The sequence below is a fragment of the Gymnoscopelus braueri genome (assembly GCF_963280865.1).
Source record: "Gymnoscopelus braueri genome assembly, chromosome: 9".
In the NCBI taxonomy this organism is placed as follows: domain Eukaryota; kingdom Metazoa; phylum Chordata; class Actinopteri; order Myctophiformes; family Myctophidae; genus Gymnoscopelus; species Gymnoscopelus braueri.
In genome coordinates, this window is record NC_137610.1 from 10,933,637 (window position 1) to 10,957,914 (window position 24,278).

The window sequence follows — 24,278 nt, forward strand, 5'->3', positions numbered from 1 at the left end:
TGGTTCTCATGTGTAAGGGGATATTTTTGTAATCCATTTAGCGTTCAGGGTTACAGTCCTCAGTAATTTCTCCAGAGATGCATTCTGTTGCTCTGATAGGTGCGTCGTGCCTTTAGATAAGGATAAGGACTCGGTTACGTTCCTGATTAAAAGCCAGAACTATTTCTCCTTAGAGACTCTTTGCTGGTTTGTTTTTTGTAATGATTTGAGTAAACAGGACAAAGTATTGCGGGAGACTGATATAGTTCCTATACAAGCCTTTGTATCACGCCGCTCAAGGCGTTTTCATGTCCTGATCTGGGTCCAAAATAATGTTACATTTCCCACAGAGAGTTTCTGGCAACACTTAGAAACTCTCAGTCAAACATGGGGGACGAGGGGAATTATATATGTCACCATGCCGATAACCACAAGATCACTACTGTAGACAGGAGTAGCACTCACCCACAAGTACATGCACAAGTAAGCACAGACGCATAGAGGTACACACACACACGCGCACACGCGCACACGCACGCTCACACACACACACACACACACACACACACACACACACACACACACACACACACACACACACACACACACACACACACACACACACACACACACACACACACACACACACACACACGTGCGCACACACGCACACACACACACACACACACACACACACACACACACACACACACACGTTTAGAGATTCAAGAGGTAGAATAGAGGACATTCGAGGTAAATATTACTCAAGTGCTTCTGAGTGGCTTTTCGACATGTTAGCAACCCCAGCAGGTTCGGCTTTGTCAATGTCATTCTAAATGTATTTATAAAAGGAGAAACAACAAATTATCGAGTCCCTTTAAAATGTACAGAATGTATTAGAATATGTTATTTAAGTTACTTATCCCCATTACACAACTTATTTAAGTTACTGCAATGTTATTATGCTGTTCTGTACTGTTATGTTTTCCTCTTTACGGCTGTCTATAAGTGGAGTTACAGCCAATAGAGACAATTTAACGTTCCAGTTTATGCCTTGGTTTATGTTTTGTCCAAACACAAAGAGTACAGTCTAGTGCCGGGCCATGTATTTTCCCTCTACTAGACATGAACTCACACAGACTCACAGGGGAGCATGCTTGCTTAAACCCAAGGTAGAAAAGAGGGGGAAAAAAATTGATGATTGACTGTTGCCAAGAAAAACAACTAATAGTCCTGAGAGCCAGAAACAATTACCTAAGTTATTATGCCAGGCCAGCGCCTGTGGTCTGGGAATAAAGACAAATAGTGGGACTAATGTGCTCTGTCCTGCGGAGATGGAGGGACCCGATAATGGCATACACTGCAGGCTACCTCAGTGGTCGCTAAATGCCTCATTAAGGGTGGTCTGTCTGTGGGTATGCCCCCTGGCTAGCACACATCTGCCCCCATCTGCTCCTTCCCTATATGACCGCTGACAACACAGCGGAGATCCCGAGCGTTAATTTTACTCTGAGCCGTTAAATTATCACTCAGTATTTCGCGGTGAACCTCCGCTGGCATAATAGCGGCTTCCTAAAAGCTGAACCCCAGGGAAGTCGGGAGGCATTTCGGCTTTCCACTGCGTCCTCTGGGTCTCGCAGTATAGGTTGGATAAAAGGGCCGTTGGTTGATGAATGGTTGTGGTGTGCTGCTTGTGTCTATGAGCCAAAAACGGAGAAAGTCTGTAAATCAGCTGAAAAGAGATACTATCGGTCAGGGTTCGAGGAGAAGCCAGCAGCACCGTAATTGGTTGCTACCTCTAGATCTGTCACCACGGCCATCGTGGTCGTTTCCCTCCACAGTGTGCATGCAGCCCGTTTCTGCCAAACACAATACACACCAGTATAGACCTCCAGGAAACAGGGATGTTAGCTTAACACACTAGCTGCCTAAATGTTTCTCCTTTATCTCACCTTTCTGTCTGTCTTTCTTTCACTTGTTAGTTCTTTCCCATCCTCATTCTTTCTCTCTCTCTCACTCTTCCTTTTTGCTGTGTCGCTCACCCTCTTCTTCCCATTGTCTCTAATCCTTCTATTTATTTTTGCTCACTCCCAAAAATGTCTCACCCGAGCTGCCTGGCAGTGCGTCCTGCCCATATTTCCAGTTGATCTCCGGGTGTCAACTCTCTCACAACAGATGGAGTGTGTTGATAAGGCCCCCTCCTCTCCAACACTAGAGCTGGCTCCTTTTGTTAGGGCCCCATTCTTCTCGAGGGCCACTGCACAGTCAGTGTGTTGCTGATAGATGTGTGCGCTCAGCGGTGGAGAGAGATACATTACATGAACTTTCCTCACATGGGCGCAATCGTGTCACCGTTCCCCCCGCCCTGACCCCCACCCCCCCCTCATGTTAGGGAGGATGGCCCTCATAACCTCACCATCAGTCTCGCACACAGATGCGCGCACTGCAGAGACGCATGGATGCACAGATTTAAACATTGCACACACACACACACACATGCGCACGCACAAATGCACACGCGCGCACGCGCGCACGCACGCACGCACGCACGCACGCACACACACACACACACACACACACACACACACACACACACACACACACACACACACACACACACACACACACACACACACACACACAGAGTGCTAAACAGTTGCTGATTGACCATCCATCAGACACAGCCCTGTATCTCTGCTCTCTAACCCTGAGGGCTTCTCAATTTGTCTGCCTAAATAAACAGAAGTCTATTTATCAGCGTCTCATCCTCTTCAATTCATGGCTAGCTGTGTGTAGCCGCACTATATTGTCTCGCTGGCTAGCAGTGCATGTCTCTGTGTAGCCGGCGGCGTCTCTCACACACCAAGTTTCCCATCATGGTCTCTGGTGCTTGACACGAAATGGACAATGAGAATGAATGAGGTGAAGTGATACCTCTCTGACGACGTGCCAGTTTTATTTAAGTTTCATGAACTTTAAGCGTGTGTGGTTCAGTGTGTGCTGGTGTGTGCAATGAGCAGTGGTGTAAAGTAACTAAGTACGTTTACTCAAGTACTGTACTTAAGTACACTTTTGAGGGATTTTTACTTTACTGGAGTGTTTCCCATTTTCAGTACTTTTTATTTCCAAGCCACTACATCTCAGAGGCAAATATTGTACTTTTACTCCACTACAATTATTTGAAAACTTTAGTTACTAGTTACTTTTCAGATATAAATTATGATATTATGAAACATACATTAACCACTTTAGCCCTATTTTATACCTAGGCTATCTGAAAATAGCCGATCTACAAGCTCACAACGCGTCGCATCGCGACGCGTTGTGAGTTTGTAGATTTTTTACTTTTGGTACTTTGTGAGCTTGTAGATTTTTAACTTTTGGTACTTTAAGTACATTTTGATACCAATACTTTTGTACTTTTACGCAAGTACATTTTGAATTCTGGACTTTTACTTGTAACAGAGTACTTCAACATTGCAGTATTGATGCTTTTACTTAAGTAAAACATTTGGGTACTTTTTCCACCACTGGCAATGAGTGCCTGTCGTGGTCGATGTCAATGTGAGTTTTTGGGTGGGCAGACAGGGTTTTGCACTCAGCCCAAGTTTCTTAACTTGATTATATGGCCACCTACCATATAATTGCCCCGGCCACACACATATTTATCAGAGGTGGTGGTGGTGCGTTTGTCATCTCTGGCCCGCGAGTGTCACATTTCTCTAGGTGTTTTCCCAATAGCTGTATTTGAAATATGTCGGATCCATTAATTTAGTTGGACACTGTTTATGTTGCCCGTGGACAGGTTGATGTATGTTATCTATGCCAGAGGGGTGGGACAGAGAGGAGTGAGGGCAGAGGAGGGAGGACGTGTGCATTCTTCTGATGCATTCATTCCTTAATTCCTCACCCTTGATTGGCTGGTTAATAAGTAGCTCGACAGGTCATGTGGAATGTGTGGCGATGCAGTTCTTTCTATAAGCCAAGTAAAGCTACTGCAATTAGGCACTGCAGAAATTGTTGGACAAATTGGAGAAAATGGCAATGGTATAAATTCATGCTAGCAATTAAATTCCCTCCAAAAATCTAATGAAAAATTATCTCAGTGTTTTCCTTCTTGTAATTCCTCACATGTGGTGTAGTGGCCATTGCTCAAGTTGAACATGCTTACAAAAAAGTCAATGTGCCTTAACAGAGCGGTGCTGCTTTGCTCCATTGATGCCGGCCATTTTTCAGTCAGTGTTGACAAATGCGGTACTGCCGGATCTAATGCGGCGTGAAGCCCCAGACAAGACCGGTCCCATTTATTACGGGGCATGAAAGAGGAGCTGACGGGGTCATCAGGCTAACGCTGAAACTATTAGCAAGAATCGTTTAGGTAAAAGAATTAAAAAGCGAGAGAGCATAAGAATGAAAGAATTGGCAGGGTTTTACCATGTGAAAAGAGGAAGAGGAGCTGGAGACAGAAAGGGAAAGCGAGTGTGTGAGAGAGAGAGAACCCGTGAAAGAGCAACAGTTGTCTGAAGGATGGGAGAATGACGCCGTTTTGTCGGCCTGACCTTTTGTTTGGAGCAAACAGATTTAGACAGGACACAAAGGGAAAGTGGGCAACAGGCAACAGCTGATGCAGGCCCTGGTAAAGAGAGAGGCATGCCTATGGGGAGCCATGGTGAAACAGCTGAATGCTCACAGCAGAGATGTGTGTGTACATATCCTGCTAGGGCAGGGGTCAACCAGTGGTCCGGGGACCACCAGTGGTCCTTGAGGGGGTTCCCGGTGGTCCCCGGCTAAATGATGGAGAGTTGGTAACCAAATGGACCCTTATAGATCTTTAACTCTTGAGAGCGTAAAATGAAACCAAATGGACCCTTACGGGTCCATTTGGTTTCATTTTACGTTATTGTTAAACATCTGCATTACTTCATTTACAAGAAGTCTACATAATTAGAGGATGTAGAAGAATTGTTATTTTGATCAACGTTTGCCTGTTGTCTCTCCTATGGTACCACATCAATACATGGAATTGTGGACAAAATCTCATCCAACGATAACAAAATATTCTAAGTTTTGGGTCTCAGAGGCTAAATCTCATCAAACCGTGGTCCGTGGCCCAAATGCCGAATAAATAATGGACCTTTACATGAAAAAAAACGTGTTGAAGAATAGACTTTACCCTGTGTGCACTCACCACATTCACGCACGCACGCACGCACGCACGCACGCACGCACGCACGCACGCACGCACGCACGCACGCACGCACGCACGCACGCACGCACGCACGCACGCACGCACGCACGCACGCACGCACGCACGCACGCACGCACGCACGCACACACACACACACACACACACACACACACACACACACACACACACACACACACACACACACACACACACACACACACACACACACACACACACACACACACAGTAACATGTACTGTATATGCACACAAAGTGTCCTTGAGCAAGACACTTTAACCTTTAACTACTGCTGATGAGCAGCTTGATGCCTTGCATGGTTGCCTCCGCCGCCGTCTTGTGAATGTAATGCACTTTGTAAAGTGCTTTGGAGAAAGGCATTATTTAAGTGAACCATTTACGTTTATCATTGAGCAGTGTGTGGGAGCAGAAATATGCATACTGTATGGGCGTGCATCGCACACACACACACACACACACACACACACACACACACACACACACACACACACACACACACACACACACACACACACACACACACACACACACACACACACACACAAACACACACCCACACACAGACACACACACACACACACACACACACACACACACACACACACACACACACACACACACACACACACACACACACACACACACACACACACACACACACACTCGCACACAGCCACATCAGCACCTCCCCAGTGTGACCCTTGACTGATGTTCTCCTTTCCTAGCAGGAAAGCAGACCAGGGCGAGGGTGAACATCGACTGAGAGCGCTCTCTCACCATGAAGAACCAGGACCAGAGAGGTGGAGGGAGGAGTCAACAGGCACCATCCCACCCAGGGATACTGCTACTGCTGATCGGACTGATGTTTCTGGCCACCCTCCCTGCTGAGGCTCGCATCCAGCAGAGTGTCCCCAGAGTCAAACTCAGCTACAAAGGTATGGGTTGAAATACCGGACAGTTTAGGATGTATTTAGGATTTAAATAGATTTTTTATTTAAAATCTTAGAAAGTCTTAACCCATTAAGACCTGAGGCCGATTCTACAAATGTCTTCTAAATCCTAACAGTGTTCTGAAACACTTATGTTGCTATATTATCAGTGGTTCTCAAACGTTTTCCTGTCAAGGACCCCCAAATACGTACTTCCAGGGACCCATAGAAGCGAAGATTTGAGTTACAAATGTTCGCTTTAAAAAATGTAAATTCATTGATTTGCACGATTTTTCAAAAATAGCAGATCTACAAGCTCATAGTGCCGCTATAAGCTTGTATATCTGCTATTTTTGAATAGACAAAAATAATGGTTTTAGTGGTTAAAATCTAAAATGACAGATGCTTTCTTGGTCTTAATGGGTTAACTTAAATGTAACATCATTCACTGGTGGTTGTGTGGTTAAGCTAACGGCGTTGACTTCAGGTCTTACTTTGTTGCCATTTGCTCTCGTGCAGATAAGAGTATAAGCATGCTATCTCGCTGAACTTGACTGAAACTATTTCTTTACTGACATGCCAGCCACTGTCATCATCATCATTATTTGCACCTACCTCAAGTTCAGGGTCTAAATGAGGCATGGCCCACCACTGGTTAATCTTTGTTCTGCCTCCCCTTATATTCTCTCCTGTCTGTATCAACACAGCTCTTTGGCCTGTGTGAGCAAACTGCACATTCATTGTTATGCCTCCCCCCATCGTTCCCTCATAGACACAGTCTCTCTCTCTCTCTCTCTCTCTCTCTCTCTCTCTCTCTCTCTCTCTCTCTCTCTCTCTCTCTCTCTCTCTCTCTCTCTCTTTCTCTCTCTCTCTCTCTCTCACTCTCTGTCTCTCTCATGGATTAAAGTTCCCAGTTGCCACAACAGATTGTGTGTGCCACACCGGAAATGGCAATACAAGCTACAAGCTTGCTATTTTTGGTGCACGCCATGGCACAGAACCAAGTATATATCAGGCATAACCTCCCTCCCTCTCTCTCTCTCTCTCTCTCTCTCTCTCTCTCTCTCTCTCTCTCTCTCTCTCTCTCTCTCTCTCTCTCTCCAGAAGGAAAGGGAAAGGGAAACAGAGGGAGATAAACACACATTAATGTGTGATTAAAGTAAATGGGGTTTAAAACAGGACTGTAAAACAGAGTGAGAGATTTAAGGCTGGCAGTTGGGTTAATATGCTAACCCCCCCACTAATTCTTCTGTCACTGACTCCTGATGGACCTGTGAATGTTCTCTGGGCTTCTCCGGTATAACAAAAAAAAAGAAGTACGGAATCCCTTAATCCTCTACGGTGATGTAAATCTTTTATTGCGTAAACCTGCAGTCAGGTTTATGCTTTGAAATATTTATGTCGGCACAGCACCAAAATGGCAAATATTTGTTTTTAAATAAATATGCCGGCTGATATGTGGTCATATATTTTTTAGTTAATGTACATTTCATTCCGATGCACCCGGCTCCCGAGACACTGTTGTTCAGTCTGTCACTGTGTGTATATCAGCCTGTCCCAGAGGCTACGGTGGCAGTGTGCCGTCAATGTGTTCAGTGTTAAGTCAATGCAGTATGTTTGCTTTGTGACACCATGGGAAAGATAAGTTATTGGTCCCCCAAAGCCTATTCCAAACTCCGGTGCATACTTACATGCAAACTCTCCATCCCTCACTGGCCACAATACAAACTCTTCATTTCTGACTCGTAAGCCCCGATTTATACTTTGTCGTACCAGGGAGTATAAATTAAGCCCTTAAAGTAGCTCCTATAAGCACGCAAATGAACCGTAGTCCAGCTCCGCCGTGAAATTGAATCCTCGCCGTGACCTAAAAAGTAAACTTACTCTGAACGGCAACCACCAGACTCTCTCTGCTGGTCCGACGGCCTCTCAAACCCAGCAGGTCTGAAAATAGATGCACATTTACGTCCTGAGCCTTCCAACATAAATATGTTTAAGTAGCAGCGGGAATAATGGCTGCTTGGAGTAGTGTTTATTCAGCAGTTCGGGCCAACGTCTAAGCTCCGTGGTTTGTCTGATTTCATGTTGGTTCAAAAGCAGGGAAGTCGATAAAATAAAGATGATTATTTGTTCATTTCACATGTGATTGCACATTAATGGACCCAGCGTTCCCAGACAAATGTGTTTCTTCATTATTCTATTTGGAATGTTCCTCAACAGCGAGGGGCTTGAATTTCTGAGCCGAGAGGTGGACTGCTGCATATTGCCCATTCATTTGCGAGAAAGGCCGTCGAAGCAAGCTAAGGTTGCACTCGGATCTCATGGGCGATACAGCAACAATGCCCATTTTTGGCTGCTCGCAGTCTGGTTGACCGAAGTGCAGGAGAATCCATCAAAAGTGAAATCATGTCTGACCCGGTGCACACGTCATGCAATATACATACGTCTTGTCATCGTCTCGTCAGGACACGCTCTTCAAAAGCCATGCGCCCGCCAGCGGGGATCATGCACTTCAAACATCACATCAGCCTCCTATGGAAACAAGGCTCAACGGTGAGTGAAGGGCCCAGTGATCAAAGTGTGGAATCATCCCTGATTGAGTGAACACCTCCAAAACAACCTTGCAGAGCTACAGACTGATGAACTTTCCTCTGGATAAACCCAGCAGTTCTCGTTTCCCCCCCCCCCCAGTGGCGTTTTGAGAGCTGTCCAAGTTGAGGATTTATCAGTAGACATGACTATACGCAATACGAGTGTGTTGGAAAATTTGGCAATGAGCAGATCCGCCTTTGAAAGTTTCAATATTTCGTTTAACTATAGTACAGAGTGGCCCTGCGCCAAAATAGAAAGCAGCATCATCTGGTCTTAATGTAAATATTTTCATTATGCAGCTCTGCTGCAGTTGTTCTTCATGCCTTTGTTCTTGACGTGTAATGAGAGGAATGACGTTCGACCACATGCAGCACAAATGTATATAATCGGCTCGGTGGCCTATATTAGACCCATAAACCATGGCTCAGAAATCATATATAAGGAGGCGGAGACGAAGAAGAAAGAGGCTTCTTCCTGTGAACTCGTTTGAATCAGCTGCTCAATAACTCATACTGTAGGTTCGGTTGACCTCCATCCGGCATACCAGTTTGCTTGTAGATATGAATTACATGCAACAGTAAATCCTGTTTCCATGGTCTGTTTCGTAACATATGGAGCGTTTCTAAGCATGGCTAATAGGGAGGGACTGGCACTCGCTTGAAATTCTTTATTTTTATGTCAATCTAAATGCTGAGTGAATTATTAGTATATAGGCCTACCGTATTTGTTTCAAAAGAGAACAAATAAATTTCTCGTACCGCCTGTTCTTAAACTCTTATCGTTGTCTCCCGGCCCGGTTTTACATCAGAGGCTATATCATATGTCACGTGGCTGTAATGTTATATTGTTTATTCTGAAACCATGAACTGAACATCTTACACTCAATATTCATAACAGAGCCAGTCTGTGTGCTCATATGGAACATGGAAACAGCTCTGTCATCTCAACTTGCCTGAATGCAGAGGGCTCCAATTTCACAACAGCTACATCTAATAAATAATATGCTAATGTTTATGTTAAAACCTTTGTCCCGAAGACGTGTGGTTGATCCATAGACTGCATCATTAGAGCTTTTGTGGTATATATATATACTATGCATAAAAGAAGAAGGTATAGCATCATGGAGCTTGAGGCCTAGTTTATGGCTGCCCCATTGATTCCACCTTACTAAAGAGTGCTCTTGGTATCCAACATTGAAACTAATGAAGAGCCCTGGAGAGGGTGGCTGAGGGTTCTCCTCACCGATGAAAGGTGTGCAGCGCTAAGCTATGCGCTAACGGCTCAGATGACCGTTTCAATGGGCTCACAGTGCCAGGTGTTTACAGAACAGATTAGCGTTAGCCAAAGGCTAGCACGGCTAATCTCTCTGTGAGGTTTAGCATGAGAGGGCACGGGGGGCTATGTGTGCGTGTGTGTGTGTGTGTGTGTGTATAGGCTATATGCACATGTGGAGGGGGGGTGAAAGATATGAGCATGCGGGGGTGATGTGTGTGAGCGTGTGTATAGGAGGAGGTATTAAGCCTGGCTGCGTAGGGTGGGGGGTCCCTAGAAGTTCAAATATTGAAGGTTAGTAACCTCACCGATCCTTCACGCGGAGAGGGCAATCACAATGTCAATCCTTTCAGAAAGACTCCCCCTGGACCCCCACACTGAGCCAGTGTTTACTCTAGGCATGTTGCTGTACTGCTGAAGTGAATGGAGTCTGGTGATTGCAGAGATTTCCTCAGATCAAGGCACACGGGGGTCTGTGTTGAGAATGAAGTCAGCACTGAGCTCCCACAAAACTCACCATCTGTGAATAATGGACCCTGGAAGTTGAGGACCAAAGGCCTCTGTTTATCACAAATGGAAACACCTCATATATTGTTAATTTATGCATTTAACAAGTGTCCTTCAAAATATGCATAAACTGGTTGAAAATTCATACAAAATAGCTTTTATTGGAAATTCATTTTCTCCCCAAATATATACATATTCCAGTCATTAAAATAGTTTTTCTCCTATATGACAATATGAGTATTCATTCTGTCCAATATACAGTAGGCCTACTGTGAAGTTAAAGTTGTGTGTGTTAAGGCGGTGTGTGTCTGTAGCATGCATGCCCTTAAAAATCATATTTTTGCCATAAGTCATACCATAGATTAACACCACACCTTAGTCACAGGTGTATGGATGAGGTATTCAAGAATCCCTAGCTTGCCCTGACCTGCATCTCAGACATTGGTCTTGACAGATACTGTATGTTCTGCAGCTACTGCTAATGTTCCGTCAACTGCAGATGAGGTCTTGCTAAGGGCAATAAGGGTGTTGTGATGGTTGTCATGTGGTTTTAGAAACACTATCGGCCCATAAATCAAAATCTCCCTCATTTGCTTTTCAACAGCTTGCCAATCTGAGAAAGCTATTTTCTTCATTGTTATTATCGTAGCTATGATGATGATACCTTGATGATACCTGATAATGCCCCCATTGAACATGTGTGATACTGAATCCTATCCTGTCTGATACTTTGTCACTGTGTGTAGTAGAGGTGTTGAACCACAGAGGATTAGACTGTTTTTAGTCAAGCCAAGACACGCTTCCTTTTCATGCAGAGGCCACATGAGGCTTTGGTACAACTCTGCGTCGAGCAGGATAACTTTGACAGAATCTGCAAAATATTTTTTTCTCAATCAATTCAATATGGAGTTGTTTATTAAAATGAGCTGTGTGCGCAAGCTGCAATGGTTCAATAATCTCTTTCTTTGTCTCTTTGTCTCTCTCTCTCTGTGTCTGCCTCTCTACCAGAGTTGGTACATGGTGGTAGTGTTTCTGTGTTCCTCGGCCCCTCCGAGGGCCTTCACTCGCACACTCTGCTTCTGGATGAGGAGAGGGGTCGTCTTCTTCTGGGGGCCAAGGATCACGTTTATCTGCTGGACCCTGACAACCTGGCCAGGAGCCCCAGAAAGGTACCGTCTGCTGAAGGCAAGCCTGATTAGAAAGGCTCCAATGATTAGATAAATGATCACTTACACAGGGCTCCATTGGCCTTAGACTTAAAGGAAATTCAGACTTTAGGTAAGCGAAACCCAGACCTAAAAATAAGTACAACACAATAAAAAAAAGCCCACTTTTGGCATCAGATTAACTGAGGTCACTGGCTGCACTTAAGAGGTTGTTTAGGGAGTCTAAGAAATGTTTAGAGTCACACTCCGACCTGTAGGGGAGATTCTGGAAGAGTTTTAAGTCTGAACAGCTGAGTCGGAGTGTCTCCCCTGCAGACAGTAACTGTCCCGGTCCTCAGGCATGCAGACTCACGCTTGGAGTCACCTGAGACATCCCAATAACCTCAGCTATGTGTGGTGTATGGCTCATTATGAGAGGGGACCACTTAAGTTCTCATCATGACACTTGAACATGTCTGGCAATCAGTAGAGGGCAAGGTCTTGTGCCAGGTATCATTTCTTTCCAGTGCGCTGTTCCTGTGAACAGGGAATGCAATCAGTCATGTATTTTTTTGGAGAAGCAACCCATTCACCACCAGTCAACAACAATCTGCAACTGTCTGTCTGTTTGGTGAAGGTCAAAGGTCATGATCTTAGACTGCTACTTTCTATGCTGGTTTGCTTTTCATACATGAAGGCACTCACATGCACATACATAACAGCATGTATACACACACACACACACACACACACACACACACACACACACACACACACACACACACACACACACACACACACACACACACACACACACACACACACACACACACACACACACGCACACACACGCCAAAGTGTTCGGAGGGAGCCCATATGTTAAAGTTTGTGGATGCGAGCGTGTGTTTACGCAGCTGCGGTTGATCCGTGCAGCGAGACGACATAATGTTTATTTGATCTTTATCTTGTTGTCTTAACTCTTAGGCCTGCTCTTAAAGTGTTGCATTTCTGTTGCCTCTCTGGTCACTGATACCGATGCCAGGGGAGATAGCGCCCGCTACGTCCAATTCTCCAAATGCTTTCTGAAATTGACGTTGAACCTGATAAACAGTCAGAGACCAGTTAGTTATGGAGCCTACCTACAAAGTTCCCCCAGGCACAGAAACGGCAAGTCAATTAGTATCCTATTACTCCACTTTGTGTGTGTGTGTGTGGCCTTATTTCAGGTAGATACAAGTCATCAGGTTGATGCAATGAAGTAAAGCGTTATACTGCAGTGAGTCTTTACAATCTCCACATAGGCTGTTGTGAAACTAGGCCATTGAATATTTGCATGTAATGTAGATCTGAGTCGAATATCTGGCTAATGCTAAAGTCCTCTCACAAGCCTCGTACTGTGCGCGATCAATACATCAAATCATGAGACTGATTTTCTCTATGAATTATGGAATCATGAGACGTGGCGTGTGTGTGTGTGTGTGTGTGTGTGTGTGTGTGTGTGTGTGTGTGTGTGTGTGTGTGTGTGTGTGTGTGTGTGTGTGTGTGTGTGTGTGTGTGTGTGTGTGTGTGTGCGTGCGTGCGTGCGTGCGTGCGTGCGTGCGTGCGTGTGCATGTGTGTGTGTGTGTGTGTGCATACATATGTATGCGTGGTTGGTGTGTGTGTTTGCATGCATGCATGAAGCTCCGTTGACCCATGAACAAGTTCGGCGATAGCTCCCCTTGGTAGGATTTAGGGGTGAACATGCTAAGCACATAAGCCTGTTATCACACATGTGTGAACCTGGCGGGGTACACAGAGGGGACAGACGACGTTATCCCTCCATTATTCCCTTAATGCCAATGACTGGAGGTGTTAATTGTTGTGCGAGTGGGATCATTGGAAGAGTAATCTGCAAAATCTCAAAGATGAGAGAGAGAAGAAAGGGTTTATTTTAGTACCTGAATCTCTAGTATGTGCTAGCGAATATACTCTCTCACTCTCACTATTTCTCTCTCTCTCTCTCTCACACACACACACACACACACACACACACACACACACACACACACACACACACACTCGCACACGCGCACACACACACACACACACACACACACACACACACACACACACACACACACACACACGCACACGCACACGCACACGCACACACACACACACACACCCTTCTCTTTCACTCTTCCCCATCTCTGTCACTCGCCCTCTGCATATTAAACTGGATGTTCAAAGCCCCACATCTGTGCCTGCCTATATAGTGTTGTGATCTAAAGTGTTTCTTGTAACTCACAGAGTCTCCCTTCATTTATCTGCTCTCAGATCAGCTGGCCTGCTTCCCGGGACCGAGTGGAGATGTGTAAACTGGCGGGCAAAAATGCAAATGTAAGTCCCTATGGGGAAAGAAGACCAGAGGGAAAAATATCTATGTGTTCCTAGCAGTTCAGAGCACTGTTGAAGCTGGAGTAAATAACGCCGGAATCAGACTTTTTCTTTTTGGTTTATCTTGGCTCTGTCTCCCTCTCTCTCCCCTCCTCCTTGTTTTCTTCTCCTCCCGGCCCTTGCCTCCACAGTTGGAGTGTGCTAACTTTATCAGGGTGCTCCACAACTACAACCGAACGCACGTCTACGGCTGCGGGACAGGCGCCTTCCACCCGAGCTGTGCTTTCATCGAGATCACGGGCCACAGAGAGGTACACTACAGCAGGGGTCTTCAACAGGGGGTCCGGGACCCTTTGGGGGGGTCCTCAGAGTTACTACAGGGGGTCCCCCAAATCTTTGTGTGATATGATTATTTTTTTGTTTTACATGTTGTTCTACATGTTTAACCTCTTGAACCCTAGTATCCCTTTTCTGAGGAGAACTTTGGCCCAAAAAAGCAGATCTACAAGCTCACAACGCCTCGCGTTGCGAGGCGTTGTGAGCTTGTAGATCGGCTATTTTTGGCAAAGAGTTATAGGTGTGTAGAGGGAAAAAAGAGCAGCAAAAGTTTATCTGAAACACAATTCTATACAATATAGAGGGGGTCCCTGCTTCATCTCTCTCTCAGCCAGGGGGTCCTTGGCCTGAAAACGTTGAAGACCCCTGCACTACAGTATATATGATATGACTCCCAGAGAATCTAAGCTCCAATGATTTCTAACTCCACAATTGTTAGGATTTTTGGTTTTCAGCATCCTCATATGACGTTTCACTCTTGCAATTGCTGCTACAGTTTTTCTATCACACATTCTTCTCAGTGGTGAACAGCTACATTCTATATACGGTACAAAGGTGCGATATAAACAAATCTGCTTTGTCTCCCTCTTGTCCTTCTTCTGTCCATCAATCGTATCCCTCACCTCTCCCTCTCCTTCTTTAACTCTGTCTCTCAGGATGGCGTGTTTCAACTGCTGTCTGGCACAGTGGAGTCCGGCCGGCTAAAATGCCCCTTCGACCCCTGGCAGCCATTTGCCTCTGTCCTCACAGGTCAGATAACATACCACACCACATCACATCACCTTATCATCACATCACAGCATCGGTGCCATTCCTATTTTGCAAAATCACAAGTGTTAATTTACCTCTGAGAGTACACATATGGAACCAAACTCTCTCAAATTAACACTACTTTACTTTACTGCGTAAAAGAACATATGATGATCTCACCCAGTTGGTGAGTGCTTATGTCTCCAAAGATCTGTTTTCCTCAGCACTTGTTTCTCCTCTATTATGGTCATATGCGGCCAGGCCGCCCCTCTGTTCAACAAATGAAATAAACAAGATGACTTGGCAGGGAACTGTAAACATACAGACATATCATTCGGCTTGCAATGTTTCTGACCTTTATCTCCCCGTAAGTTACGTTTGTTTCTCGAGAGCTCTCTCTCGGTCTGTGTTTGTGTATTGTCTTAATGAGGTAAACCAGTGAAATCAAATAGATGATCATATTGCATCACGTAAAAGCCAAGTAACCATCTAAAACCGTGGCCGTCAAAGATATTTCCTAACACATACAGGGAGTGGACTGTAAACTGAGTAGAATTATAAAAACATAAACTTGTACCCTCACACTTGTCATCTCCAAATTCATGACAAAGTGGAAAAGCTTTATTGGTGATTACATTTTTAGTTGTTTATATTATAGACTCGGTTTACATTTCCAAGTGAATCTTTGGCCGACTTTACAAATACCTACTCAGCAATATTCACGTTTCCCCCTCTGATTTATGTTTATGCCATTTAAGCTGATACTCTTTTAAACTGTGACGTACGATTATTGAACAGGGTCCATCAGAGTTAAATTAACACAGGGTTTTGTGGAGTATATTGTGATCCCAGTGGTAAAAAATCATATCAATTGGGGGTCCATGGTCTAACTCTTAATGCATACCAAACTGGGGGGCCTTGAAATTAAAAGGGTTGATAATCACTGCTGGCTAACATTCTGATACCCCTGTCTGTCTCCGTCACTGCCTCAGATCAGTACCTGTATGCAGGCACGGCCTCGGACTTCCTGGGCAAAGACACAACGTTCACACGCTCCCTGGGCCCTCCACCTGATCAGCACTACATACGCACTGACATCTCAGAAGACTACTGGATAAATGGTACACACACACACACACACACACGCACACGCACGCACACGCACACGCACACACACGCACGCACACACACACACACACACACACACACACACACACACACACACACACACACACACACACACACACACACACACACACACGCACACACCTCCCCACAAAGCCGCACATGAACATATACATATACGCACTTGCAAACATGCTGAGTGCTGTCATAAGTCATAAGTTCTTTTCTTGTCCTCTCATCTTTATGTTTCCGACCTCTCCGTACATACAAAGGGCTCCTGTGTGCTCCCAGGGTGGGATGTAGTGTGGTTATTGGCATTCCAGTCCAGAGGAAACAGCCCACTTATTCATTTGGCTGGAGCTTTTATATGAATGCCACTGCCGAATTGGGACCACACCTACCGAAGAATTTACAGTGTGCCACAAGGTTCACCGTCTGAGTCACATAGACACATGTATACCGTGGACAGACATACAGACAAATGGGCACCACACGCACGCACGCACGCACGCACGCACGCACGCACGCACGCACGCACGCACGCACGCACGCACGCACGCACGCACGCACGCACGCACGCACGCACGCACGCACGCACGCACACACGCACACACACACACACACACACACACACACACACACACACACACACACACACACACACACACACGCGGGGCACACACTCATCCTTGATCTGCAGTCTTCTCTGTGTGCGTGAGTGCATGTGCGTGCGTGCGTGCGTGTGTGTGTGTGTGTGTGTGTGTGTGTGTGTGCGTGTGTGCGTGTCTCCAGTTGAGACAGTTTTACAGCCAGTGATAGGTTGTCGTGGATCAACAGTTGTCACCGGGATCTAAATCCTGACACATGGCCTCCACATTTCACAAGCTCAGAGCCATGGTGCACAAGAGAGGGTTGGAGTAATTATTCCTGACCTTGTGTGTGTCGGTGTGTGTGTGTGTGTGTGTGTGTGTGTGTGTGTGTGTGTGTGTGTGTGTGTGTGTGTGTGTGTGTGTGTGTGTGTGTGTGTGTGTGTGTGTGTGTGTGTGTGTGTGTGTGTGTGTGTGTGATGTGCACGCGTGTGTGTGAGGACTGTGTCTTTCCCTGTGAGCCTGTGGAACATCTTAGCCATGCTCCAGCATTAACAAAGAGCCTCTATGAAGTGTGTGAGCAGCCCAGCATTAAGCGGCTCCAGCCAGGGAATCACCCGGGGCTGGTTGGCTTGACTTCCAGGGGTTGAGCTAATGTTGACGTAACGTCACTGTAACACTCCAGACTTTTAGACCAGTTTCCCCCCCGTGTCTCAGGACACTGATGACAGCTCACTGCAGATAGCTTCTCTGTTAGGCAATTTTTCCACGCTTTGTCTTTCGTCAGCATATGTCAATTTTAACCCATTAAGACCGGGAACGCATCTCTGTGTCATTTTAGATTTCTTTGGCTATTCAAAAACAGCAGATCTACAAGCTCGTAGCGCAGCACCGAGTGCCGCGCTATGAGCTTGTAGATCTGCTATTTTTAGAAAAATCTTGAAAATGTGTGCAAATCTTTGAATATATATAGTTTTAAAGCGAACAATTGTAACTCAAATCTTTGCTTCTGGGGGTCCCTGGAACAAAATATTTTACAAATGTTCGCTTTAAAAAAGATATATTCAAAATGTTCACAATAAAAAAAAAAAAGCAGATCTACAAGCTCGTGATGAGCTTGTAGATCTGCTATTTTTGAGTAGCCAAATAAATCAAAAAATGACACACTCACAGATGCGTTCCCGGTCTTAATGGGTTAACCATAATGTTCTTTGATCATCTGTCTTTCTGCTTTTGTATCCCCCATCTCATGTGTGTATGTTGTGTGTTGCACCATTGTTGTGTATGTGGACTGCTGTTTGTAATTACATAGTATTAAATGGAAAGAAAACTCTCTTTCCCTTTGCTATACTATATCTCTCCCTTCTCCCTGGGCTTGGACCTCCAGGTTTTGAGCTCAAAACGCTGATAAATCAGAGCTAAGGGATGCATGCACATACTGTACATGCATATACACATACAGTATGTACAACTCCTCATGGACTCTACGTATGGTTAGGCTGTAAAATATTGCGTGGCCCCTTTTAACACTCATCTCCCCCGTGTCTCCTCTCTTCTCCTCTCCTCTCCTCTCTCTTCCCTCTTTCTCCATCCTTTCTTCAGAGGCCAGGTTCATAGCCGCTCACCCCATCGCAGACACGTACAACCCGGACGATGACAAGATGTACTTCTTTTTCCGCGAGGTGTCACGGGAGGGCAGCGACAAGAGCATCCTGTCTCGCGTGGCTCGCGTCTGCAAGGTGAGATATTACCGTACGTACGCCCCGGGATTGGGAGGGATAGGGGAGGTCGGAGGAGAGGTATATGAGAAGGGCAGGAGGAGAGAGTGAATAATCGAGACACGGACAGGAGAGGGCGAGAGGGGAGGGTGGAGGAGGGCAAGCTTCGCACAGGATCAGTGGTGGAAGAAGTACTCAAATTCTTTACGCAAGTAAAAGTACCAATACCGCAATATAGAAATACTCTGTTACAAGTAAAAGTCCAGAATTCAAAATTTACTTGAGTAAAAGTACAAAAGTATTGGCATCAAAATGTACTTTAAGTACCAAAAGTACAAACATTTATGAAAATAGCAGATCTACAAGCTCACAACGCGTCGCGATGCGACGTAGATCGGCTTGTAGATCGGCTATTTTCAAATAGCCTATGTATAAAATAGGGCTAAAGTGGTTAATGTATGTTTCATAATATCATAATTTATATCTGAAAAGTAACTAGTAACTACATTTTTCAAATAATTTAAGTGGAGTAAAAGTAAAAGTACTGAAAATGGGAAATACTCCAGTAAAGTGAAAAATTCCTCAAAAGTGTACTTTAGTACAGTACTTGAGTAAATGTACTCCACCAATGCACAGGATACATGGATTATTGCGATGTGGCAGTGAGAGAGGAGGAGTGTGGCTCGAAAGAGAGAGAGAGGGGAGGCGAGGTGAGACACCTGCGGGGGGGGGGGTGGGGGCGGGGGGGGGGGGGTGCAGAGAGACAGCAGGGGGCGACACACCTCTGACAGGGTGATGTGTGGAAGTTGTAAACTCCTGGGGGCGATCTGATAGATTTTGGCGTCGGCGGGCCGCTACAGATGTGCCCCCTCACCCATCACCCCCACCACCACCCACCCCCACCACTGCCCCGGGGGGGAAGGGATCTCTTCCTGGTATAACATTCCTCTTTTGTAGTGTGCTGAAAGAGGACCTGGTCCGCCGCTGTCAGGGAGGGGCTAAATCACGGACGTAGCCCCCTTTGTGTTGTGTGCTGTCAGGGCAGGGCGGTGCGCTCTTCTTGCTCCCTGGACACTCATTGAGATGAATGGAAACGAGAGGGACCCTGCGCCAGCTCCCTGTCATCAATTAAGTCCCCGCGACCCCCAGAGGGATCATTGCATGTTTTCTGCGTTATAGCCAAAAAGGGATTGAATAAAAAGTCACGTTGAGGTGAATTGTGTCCTTTCTGCAGACGCTGCTACGGCCTCCTCGTTTTGCTGTTGCTTGGCAAACAACAAATTCATAATGCAGTAGGACATTTATGAAATGAAACAAATAAAAATATATTACGACGGTATAGAAATAGAGTTTTTTTTTTATTGAATATTTTATAAGGCAAAAAATGTAAAACAGCACAGTTACCGGTACATTTAAAATACTTAGTCTAACAGGTCCGTTCATAAAAGTCCTTGCGGACTTGTTTCCAATGAGGGCCTTGGTATTCAATTCATAGACGTGGAGGGGTCATCAACACGGGTTCCGCGACCCCTAGGGGGTCCTCAGAGTTACTACAGGGGGCCGCCAAAATCTTTGTGTGATATGATTTTTTTTTAACCACTTGAACCCTAGGATTCCTATTCTGAGGAGAACTTTAGCCAAAAATAGCAGATCTACAAGCTCACAACGCCTCGCGCTGTGAGGCGTTGCATGTGAGCTTGTAGATCGGCTATTTTTGGCAAAGAGTTATAGGTGCAGAGGGAAAACAGAGCAGACCAAGTAAAAAAATCTATTGAAACTGAAACACAATTTTATACAATATGTAGTGGGGGGTCCCTGCTTCATCTCTCTCTCTCAGCTATAGGGGGTCCTTGGCCTGAAAAACGTTGAAGACCCCTAAAATAGAGCATCGCAGGGGAAGGAAAAAAACGTTACATAAAGGCATCATCAGTAAAAGCAAATCTTAAGCAGTGATAATAAAGAATTTGACCGCAGTGGTCATTGCCTGTGCTGTTTGCGGATGGAGGCAGGAGAGACACACTATGATGGGGAGAGCTCTGCAGGGACCGCCATTGTGTACCATTGTGGTTTCCACGTGGTTGTAACCTAGCGCAGCAGGGCCCTATAAGCATTCAGAGGACTGCTGCTACATTCTCAGATAAAAGCTCACAGGGCGTTTATGACTTAGGAGTAAGCTGTAAGACAGAGGAGGAGGCGATTCCTTAGAATTTCTGTTCTCTCTCTCTCCCCTGTTTCTCTTTCTGGCTTTCTTTCTCTTTCTTTTTCTGTATGTGTGTTCACGTGCACGTCCATATAATTGGATACTTGAGTGTGTGTGTGTGTGTGTGGGGTTTGCCTGCATATTATGTAAAGATGTAAAGAATGTGTGTCTGGATGTAGCAGCGCATCGGATTCAGGATTTTCCGGATTGTGATAATAGCCTACTCTCTCCATCTCTGAAGGTTATCAACATTGAAATACTACCCTCATTAAGTGCTTAAGCCTTGAGGATTCTGCTGTTCTTCTGGACAAGTGTGTTTTGGTGCTATGGGCCTATACAGAATAATAGTCTTTCCTAGTTAAGTAAGCCCCCTGAGCCAAGTTTGATCAAAATGTGCACTTAAGTACACTTGTCCAGACACAGTCAAAGGCTGCCTCTTGGAAAAGGTATTCATGTGCAAACAAAATCCCTGCATAATTAACCCTTTAAGACCGGGAACGCACCTGTGTGTCATTTTCAGATGTCTTTGGGCTATTCAAAAATAGCAGATCTACAAGCTCGTAGCCCGGCACCGAGTGTCACGCTACAAACTTGTAGATCTGCTATTTTTGTGCAAATCTTTGAATATATATATTAAAGCGAATATTTTTAACTCAAATCTTTGCTTCTGGGGGTCCCTGGAACTAAATATTTTGAGATGGGGGTCCGCGGCCAAATACATATCATTTTGGGGGTCCTTGACATGAAAAAGTTTGAGAACCACTGATTATAGCAACGTTTTTTTTTTTAAACTGTTGGGATTTAGAGGACATTTGTAGAATCCCCCAGAAGCACAGATTTGAGTAAAAATGTTTGCTTTAAAAATATATAGGCCTATATTAAAAGATTTGCAAAAATTTTCACGAATTTTCAAAGATAGCAGATCTACAAGCTCAAAGCGCGGCACTCAGTGCTGCGCTTTGAGCTTGTAGATCTGCTTTTTTTGAATAGCCAAAAGAAATCTTAAAATGACACAGATGCGTTCCCGGATTGAATGGGTTAACAGAGAGGCTGGGTTTATCTCTAGCCCCTCTCCTCTAGCCATCTCTCCTATACATTATTTTCTTTATTCTCCTCCTATACCAGCTGGGTCTCTGGTTCGCGCTCGTTAAATAGCAAAATAATCAGATCCATACTAGAGGCATGCGGTTCACCTGTTTATTTTCCTAATTAGTCCTGGAAATAGGAGACAGACTGGAACGCTTTTGTATTGTCTGCAAGCTGTGTGTGTCCTTCTTTAGATGGATTACACAGACTGTGGTTTGGGTGAACGGTCTGGTCTGTGAGCTTGATTGCGGTCGTCCTGTGGCCAAGGTTAAGACATCTGCAGTTAGAGAGAGGCTGTGATTTGAATTTCTTGAGTGTTTTCTTTGGGTTTCTAGAATGATGTTGGTGGGCTGAGGAGTCTGACCAACAAGTGGACCACCTTCCTCAAAGCCCGGCTGGTGTGTTCTATCCCCGGACCCGACGGAGTGGACACACACTTTGACGAACTCCGTGAGTGAAATGCACTTGAAATGTACACAAACGTTCTCTCTCTCTCTCTCTCTCTCGCTCTCTCTCTCTCTCTCTCTCTCTCTCGCTCTCTCTCTCACAAACACATGCAAGCACGCACTCACGCACACACACACGCACACACACACACACACACACACACACACACACACACGCACACGCACACGTGTGCACAGTACCCCCCCCCCCCCCAAACACAAACGTTCTCTCTCTCTCTCGCTCTCGCTCTCTTTCTCACAAACACATGCAAGCACGCACTCACGCACACACACACGCACACACACACACACACACACAAACACATGCAAGCACGCACTCACTCACTCACACACACACACACACACACACACACACACACACACACACACACACACACACACACACACACACACACATGTATGAGACAATTAACACATTGAACCTCGAATGAAGTCAAATAAAAGGTGAAACTATACAAAACAAAATCCTGGAAGTCCTCCTTGATAAATAGTGGTGACGCCAACAGTGGGTAAAACAATTATTAAGCAAATGAATTCTGCAGAGGCAATCAAACAGACTAACATGTCAAAATAAACTTTATTTGCACATCACAATTCATACCCTGGTAATCTCAAAGTGCTTATTATACAGCACATATAACAATACACAAAAACAGTGCATGTTTCCATGCTAATGCAATAATACAGAACATACATACAAAAGGGAGGGGATTAGGCAGTAACCATGGCATGGGAACAGGGTGTGTGTAGGGACTGGGTTACACAGTCAAACCCTGATGCTGTGTTCACACGGGCAGATACAAAGATACAAAAATACAAAGATACAAAGATACAAAGATACAAAGATACAAAGATACACAGCATATTTGATCACTCTGTCGCTTTGTATCTGTGTTGCTCAACGCGGTCGTTGACGTCATCGTCTCAGCTGCGTCATCGGAGCTACAGCTGTATCTTTGCATCTTTGTATCTTTTGTAACGGCTACAAACGTCGGATGTTGCTTTGTACCTTCATGTCGCTGGCTTCCATTGAAAATGAAAAGTAGCATGTATCTTTGTATCTGCTTGTGTGAACACAGCATTTGTGTTCTTTCAAGGTCTTATTTTATTTTATTAGGTTTTATTTGTGCTATTAATTCGCCAAAATTATACTGTTTGTGTCATCCACACAGAACGCAAGTATTGGGGATAGTGGTGGTAAAGCAACAATTTGTATTCGGAACACGTTGATTTTTCACCACAAATAAAGCCATCAACCTGTATCATCTACTGTACTGTATATGGTTTATTCATCACGCCCTCCGGTACCTTAACTCTAATGGAACCAAACAGACCCGGGTCCATTTGGTTTCATTTGTACACTCTCTGGGTTAAATGAACACTCAGGATTGTACTGTGCAGGGCTATGTTAACACAGCAAATACATCAGTGCAATATATTGTATAAAAATAGTGCACGTTTCCATACAATGAGGACAGTGCTTAAAAAATAAACTAGAGGAACAAAGATAAGAGATTCAGATAGAACTTTATTTATCCTTGAGGGGAATGCAGTTGTTAGAGTGGAATAAAGATGGAGAGTAAAGATAAGGCACTAAAATAAGGCCAGGGAATGGAGCAGCGTCAATAAGGTGAGCAAAACAGAATTATGGAAATAAATACAAACATCTATATTCACAAGAAGAAGAGCACAAAAAAACAAATTTGAAAGTACACACAATACAACCTGAAGCGTGTAATTCATTGGTTCTCAAAGTGGGGTCCGTGGACCCCCAGGGTGTCCCCACATTAGGTATTATAGCATCAAAACCCTACAGTATTTTATACTTCGGCTATATGCAAATATATCTGATCTAGAAGCTCACAGTGAGTGTAGATTTTCAAAAATGTTTGAAAAATATAATAATACAAATCTTATGAGCGTCCTTGGCACAAAATCTTTTCAGATGGGGGTCTGTGCAGTGGTGGAAAAAGTACTCAAA

At 44.9% G+C, this 24,278-nt stretch overlaps 2 protein-coding genes across 3 annotated transcripts in view; one reads left to right on the plus strand and one right to left on the minus strand.

Moving 5' to 3' along the window:
- Positions 1–24,278, plus strand: part of sema3d (sema domain, immunoglobulin domain (Ig), short basic domain, secreted, (semaphorin) 3D) — a 63,149-nt gene that overhangs the window by 6,927 nt on the left and 31,944 nt on the right. The window contains exons 2-9 of one of the 2 annotated variants that reach the window (XM_080438269.1): positions 5,932–6,141; positions 11,515–11,675; positions 13,969–14,031; positions 14,220–14,339; positions 15,021–15,114; positions 16,107–16,235; positions 18,429–18,565; positions 22,166–22,280. In XM_080438269.1, coding sequence (XP_080294395.1) covers positions 5,985–6,141; positions 11,515–11,675; positions 13,969–14,031; positions 14,220–14,339; positions 15,021–15,114; positions 16,107–16,235; positions 18,429–18,565; positions 22,166–22,280 — 976 coding nt within the window. In that variant the 5' untranslated portion in view covers positions 5,932–5,984. The remainder of the gene's footprint in view (positions 1–5,931; positions 6,142–11,514; positions 11,676–13,968; positions 14,032–14,219; positions 14,340–15,020; positions 15,115–16,106; positions 16,236–18,428; positions 18,566–22,165; positions 22,281–24,278) is intronic. The other variant, XM_080438270.1, reaches the window with a different exon arrangement.
- The window catches only part of rbm28 (RNA binding motif protein 28), an 895,251-nt gene continuing 884,647 nt past the window's right edge, over positions 13,675–24,278 (minus strand). The window contains exon 21 of the mRNA XM_080438267.1: positions 13,675–13,820. The gene's annotated coding sequence lies outside the window, so the exon portion shown is untranslated. The remainder of the gene's footprint in view (positions 13,821–24,278) is intronic.